General features: G+C 46.4%; 1 protein-coding gene across 9 annotated transcripts in view; it reads right to left on the reverse strand.

Annotated features, from left to right (window-relative positions):
* CSNK1A1 (casein kinase 1 alpha 1) overlaps nt 1-2,860 on the reverse strand; it is a 51,571-nt gene extending 48,711 nt beyond the window's left edge. For 4 of the 9 annotated variants that reach the window (XM_027824732.3, XM_037907553.2, XM_037907550.2 and 1 more), the window contains exons 1-2: nt 2,217-2,798; nt 1,320-1,426 (exon numbers count right to left, since the gene is read on the reverse strand). In XM_027824732.3, the coding sequence (XP_027680533.1) occupies nt 1,320-1,426; nt 2,217-2,339 (230 nt within the window). In that variant the 5' untranslated portion in view covers nt 2,340-2,798. Of the gene's footprint in view, nt 1-1,319; nt 1,427-2,216 lie in introns of all 9 variants that reach the window. The other 5 variants (XM_043552985.1, XM_037907554.2, XM_043552986.1 and 2 more) reach the window with 4 other exon arrangements.
* Nucleotides 2,861-6,000: the final 3,140 nt, after the last annotated feature.

Consider the following 6,000-nt stretch of genomic DNA (forward strand, 5'->3'; position numbering starts at 1 on the left):
GAATTTTAAACATTTTCTATATTTATCAATTTAAATTTTAACAGTTGCGGGAAATTTTAGGGGATCAGACAATAATAATTTAATGAGAGCAGACGCTGAGATTCAAAAAGTTAAAGCTTCAAAATCATTAAAACATCACCTCAAAATATACAACGTAAATATCTTTAAATCAAATTACATTCTCAAGAAGCATTTTTCTTACTTTGTCTATTTGTAAATTTCTATTATTGATGGAAATATTTTTTCCTTGGTTTGTGTGTACACTGTGAAATTGATGTTTATCAAAATTGCCCGATAATAATCTAATCCTTCCAATCCTAACTATTACTAATACCCTATCCTTTGTAAACCCCTAAGTTTTGTTTATGTAGCCACTGACTCCAACAACATAGCTTTGATTTTCTTCACTCTCACCACACAACAGATGTTAAACACAATTCACAGAATTTTAAATGCGATAAGCTTCTAATGAAGGCTCTTGAAAAGTGACAACTTTTTATAAAAAGTTTTTGTATAAAGATAGTTACATTTCCATTCATCTCTATACTGAAGTAAGGGGAACCCACCAGTTTTTGCTTTATTCTTGCTCACCTGGCTGACCTACCAGTATTAGTAAATTAATCCAATTCTCAAGTATGCTTCACTACTAAGAAAATTTAAAAATAGTTCTGACTAAGCCTCCCCTGATGTATTAAAACATGTTTTCATAACTAGCCTGAAACACGGAGACTGCATAACAAGCAAATAGAAGGGGGAGGAATAATCTTGGCACTGTATCTCTAGGGGGCTCAGTGACGCATCTGTTGTGGGCAACAGAAAGGGGCTGCCATTTCATTCCCCCTGGAGGTTCTCTGCAGGCCTGAGCCTTCCAGACACACAAATGTGATGGAAGGGAGAGGTACATGCCAGAGCATGTCCCATGTCCCAACAGAAGATGGGGGAAGGGTTAGTCACGTCCATCCGCCATTTTCTGAGCAGAGAAGGAAGACATGTTGGAACAAAAACACAACAAAAGAGAGCAGCCATTTCCAATGCTGCCTCCCCGGAAGCCAGCCTACACTCCCAAACACAAATCCTGCAGGAATTCCCCCTCCTCAGGGATTGCTGCATAAAGGGCTGAAATCTACAGGGCAGTAAGGGGGAATGGGGAAGGCTGGGTTGGAGAGATCCTGCTAATTCTACCGAATACACACTTTTCCACCTCCTAAATCAACCCTGAGTAAAAACACTCACCCTTTTTCTAACCATGGAGCCCCATCACAAACTGATGCACCGGACAAGAGTCCATACTGGTGTCTCACAGCTTGCTTGACTCTTACCTTATGTGTGGGATGCCAACTCCCCCTTGCAGAATCTTGTACAATTTGCTCTCATACAGCAACTGGGGATGCCTGGCCTTCTGAGACTCCAACTTCACAGCCACTTCCTGCAGTGAGAGGGAACAGGGATCAGAGCATCCACCAAGCACAGGGGTTTAGGAGGACACAGCACTCCACTCCCACTCAGAGCTCTGCTGCAGTAAATTTTGGGAAAATTTTCTAGTGCTCACAACACTAGCTCAATATCCATAATATGGAGAAACAGCAGGCTCTGCAAATAAAATCCACACGGTGCTGATCTGTGCATAAATATCCATCCTGGAAGGGAAATAGGACTAGAAATGTTTAGTCTTCAGATCCATACGACTAATCGAGATGGGAATTGTTTCTTCTTGGCTCACAAAAATGTGGGATGGAGAGAGGAAAAAGAAGAAAACCGAAGAGTGGGGGTAAGGGGGGGGGGGGGTCCTTCCGTGTGTCTCACCATATGTTGAGTGCCATGTAAGTGTGTGCCCCCTCAAAGCAGAAAAGAATAGATGACTGGGGGAGGGGAAGATGGTCCCCTGCGCTACTGATGGCAAGGGACATATCCCCATTGGGGGGGGGGGGGGGGGAGTTCCTAACTCTACCACCCATCCCCAGGGTAAGTGGAGATCCCCCGAATCGATGTGCTATCACCCGGTAAGTTTCTCCTGCGAAGGGCCGGCCAGCCTCCCTCTGGTAGCGGCCTAACCACCGCAGCGGGTACGCGGGTCGCCCAATCTCTTGGTGAAGCCAACCACAGGGCCCTGGGCTCCCTGTGCTGACAAGACGCCGGCTCGAAGAGGGTCACTGGGGCGGGGACTCCCTGAAGGGATGAGTCCCGGGGCTCCCTGCGGGGCTACGTGGCGCCCTTACCTCCCCGTTGGTGATGTTGATGGCCAGATAGATGTCCCCGAACGAGCCCGACCCGATCTTCCGCACCAGCTTGTATTTACCCCCGACGATGAACTCGGCCTTGGAGCCGCTGCTGCTCGCCATGGTGAGGGGCGGCTCGCGGCCCTCCCGGCGCTGAGGGGAAGTGAGGTGGGGGCCCTACGCTGGCACAACGGGCCGGGGGGGGGCTCTACGCCGCCCGGGAGGAGGCAGCAGCGGAGGAGGAATCTGGTCCCCGCCGCTCAGCTTAGGCCAGGCCCCTGCGGCGGGCGTCCTCCTCCGCGGCTCTGCCTTACTCCCCGGCCGGGCGCCACTACACTCTCTGCCCGCTCCAGAGATACGGGAGTGGCACCGGGAGGCTCTGGGGGTCCAAGCGCAGCTGGCACCGCCGGATCCCGGCCGCCGCCGCTGGTACTTCACTCAGCAGCCGCCGCCATCTTGTATATCGCGCGGCTGCTATCACGGACACAAAATGCCTCCACTCTGCGGCCGCCGCTTCTTCACCGCGCAGGGCACCCTGGGAACTGGGCGGGGCAGCTACTGCGCATGTTCGACAGGACACAAAACGCGCAAGTGCAAGCTAAGAGGGCAGGCGAGGACGTTGAGCCAGCGCGCATGCGTAGACGGAGTTGACTCAAATTCAATGAGTAGCTCGGCTCTTCACGCAGCGTCAGTTTCCGCAAGTGCACATGCGCACAACCCTATTCGGAAACCAGGCGGAAGGGTGAAAAGGAAAAGGTGCATGCTCGCCCGTCCTCCCTCACCTGTTTCCCCCCCCTCCATCCTTAAAGGGCCAGTGGCCTTTCAAAATCACAAGGGGCCTCTGTCACTTGACATGGCCAACTTGGTGGGAATGGGGCTAGGGAGGGGCACGTGGGGCTTTGCAGCCTGTTTCTGGCAGCCAACCTTGTTTGGGGGAAAGCAGAGCCATGGTCCTGGGCTAGTAATCTTAGAAATCAGTCACTTTCAGAGGGGGCCATCTGATTGTGGGTGCTTCCGTTTTTGGTTCCCAGCTTGTGACAGCTGGAGCCTGATTTTCAGAGATCTTCAGCATCTGTTGCAGCATTCAGTGCAGTTAGGGGCAGCTTCTCAATTGGTACTCAGCACTGGAAAATTGGGCCCACGATGTCTCTAGCTGGCAGTATTCCTCATGCTGAGTATTCAAAAATCATGAGTCAAGCCCCAGAAAAATCACAAGTTTGGCTTAAAAATGATGAGATTTTAAAAAGTCTAAATTTTGAGTCCTTTTTTGTTTGGCATCTGTTTTTTGAGCCTCTAAGGTTAATATTTCCAAGTTGTCTCTGCAGACATGAAGGATAGAGACAATTTTTTAAATGTAAGCTGAGATCTTCAATTAATCACGTGACTCTGGGTGCTGGGGCTTTAGAAAAAAAACCAATGCCTGCTAAATATTGCTGGTTGGTTGGCTCTTTGTAAAGTGGCTGAGAGGACCCTAGGTGAAGAATACTTTGAAGATATAAAGGGCCTAAAAGTCAGACCAGGTGTAAATGGGTCCACTCCCACTGAAGTCAAAGGAGTTGCAACAGCTTACATTTGGCCCTTTTTATAAGTGGATGGATCTCCTCTAGAACCTCTTTGGAGCAGGTACCTGACTTAGGTGCGTTATAAATAATAATTAATGCTTTGGGGTCACATTGAGGAAAGCAGCAGTAATGTTACATTGTGCTTAAATGCAGTATTCATAGATCTGATTCTTGTACCCATCCTCTTAGTCAATTTTCCTGCTACATACCCCCTTCTTGATCTTCAGTGTGTCAATTACACCATCTTTCTGACCAGTACACACATGACCTGTAATTCACATCACCTTTTACATCAGCTCTGAGTATTGCCCAAAGTGGATTGTATCCAAGCTCTGCTGACAACTTATCAGATCCCAAATCAAATCCGAAAACCTTTGGTACATTAATGTTAAGTGCTTGACTTCATTGTATAGAAAAATAAATTCAGAGTAACATGTGGCACCTAAGGTCCCCCTGCTATTCTGAGATCCTTGCTGCAGTATCTCAGGCCCAGAAGCACAATAGGGGTGAATTAAGAATGGAGTGGAGCTGTCTTGTGCTTTTGTGCATACACAACCTCTGTTTTATCATCCTTCTTTGGTAGGTCTGACATGATTTGATTTACCTCGTAACCTTGGTTCAGCTATGAGTCTTTTTGGATTGTAAAGTGTGTAGCACTAATTCCTGGAGATGCCTTGCAGATTTCTGCTGGGAGTTCTTTAACCAGCTGCTTTGTGTCAGCCAGATATATTCTGGGTCTGCTGTTTCTTTCTGCCTTTTTAAATGTTCTTTCCTTCTTTGTCCTCTCGATCCATTCTCTGCATTGTTCTTTTGCAAGAGTATGAAACTGAGAATTCCTTGTGACTCATTATTACTCACTGTCAGGATGGGCTCCATCGCGCAAGACTAAATTTGGGAGAAGATTTAGGCCTCCAGCCCTGTTGAGAAAGTACCTAGAGAAATGCAGCCAAATTATAAGAGCAGCATACATTAGATGCCAGCTTGGCATGTCTCTTGCTAACTGGATCAGCCACAGAAGCTCCCTTTCAGCTCAGCTGGTGGGGTTGCTAACCACATGCTTATGAATGATAAGGAGCCTAATTTAAGGCCTTTTCTACACACAGTTTATGTATCGATTTAACCACTTTGGTTAGGACTGTGACTTTATACTGATATGGTTAAAGTGGTACAACCCCTAGTGTGTATGCAATTATACCAGTATAAAGGTGCTTATACCGGTAAAGCTTTTTCCCCTGATATATCTGCAATCACACTAGGAGTTGTATATTGGTTTAGTTATAGTGGTAGAAGAACTCTCTGTTAACAAGCCCTAAGTATTGGCTGTGACTATGTGATAACTCTGAGACTTGCCTAAATTCATTTGGTCTCCCCTTGTTATCTATAAGGTGGCTGCAAAGCAGGAAACCAAGAGGAATGCAAAGTCCAAGTAGGGGATGAAGCTTGCAGTTAGCAATGATCCTGAACGGCAAAGTTCAGCTCCAAACTTTCTTGTGCTTCAGGGTATTTGGATCTGCTTTGGTCCCATCTCTCCCTGCAATGAAAATAAAACTGATCTTAACCAACACTGATCACATTCTGGACTAATCCACATACTTTAGAATCAGTAAGGATGCCCAAAGTTAGAGTCAACCCAAAACTCATTCCCATGTAAATTCTGTAATTGATTCTTTGCATAATTAAGAATATCTGCACTGGTCTCTCACTGAAAGTGAATATTGATCTTGTACCAAGGAGTACGGATACATATCACAGGAGGAGGGAACTGGACTTTCAAGGGCACTTGAGATGTCTCAGAACAACTCCCTCAACTCATTTCTAAATAAGGAGCTTTGTGTCCCCTATTGCCAGTGCTGTTACTGTTGATCATGATGTGCAAACAGCTCAGGAGGACTGAGAAGCACTTAAAGCTCTACAGGATTTTTAATAACTGCTCTTGAAGGGATTTGAGCAGTTGGGAAGTTGTTTGGCTTGAGTCACATTTATTTGGAAGAGCTGGAAAAACAGGTTGTCTGATAAATAGACCATATATGGGTGTATCTGAGTGCTACTGACCTCTCTGCTCTAGATCTGCAAAATTGTGCAATGCTGCCATCTGATGGCTGAAAAGTTACTAAAAGAAAAGGAGTACTTGTGGCACCTTAGAGACTAACCAATTTATTTGACAAAAAGAAAAGGAGGACTTGTGGCACCTTAGAGACTAACCAATTTATTTGAGCATAAGC

Source organism: Chelonia mydas, chromosome 8 (genome assembly GCF_015237465.2).
Source record: "Chelonia mydas isolate rCheMyd1 chromosome 8, rCheMyd1.pri.v2, whole genome shotgun sequence".
Taxonomy (NCBI): domain Eukaryota; kingdom Metazoa; phylum Chordata; order Testudines; family Cheloniidae; genus Chelonia; species Chelonia mydas.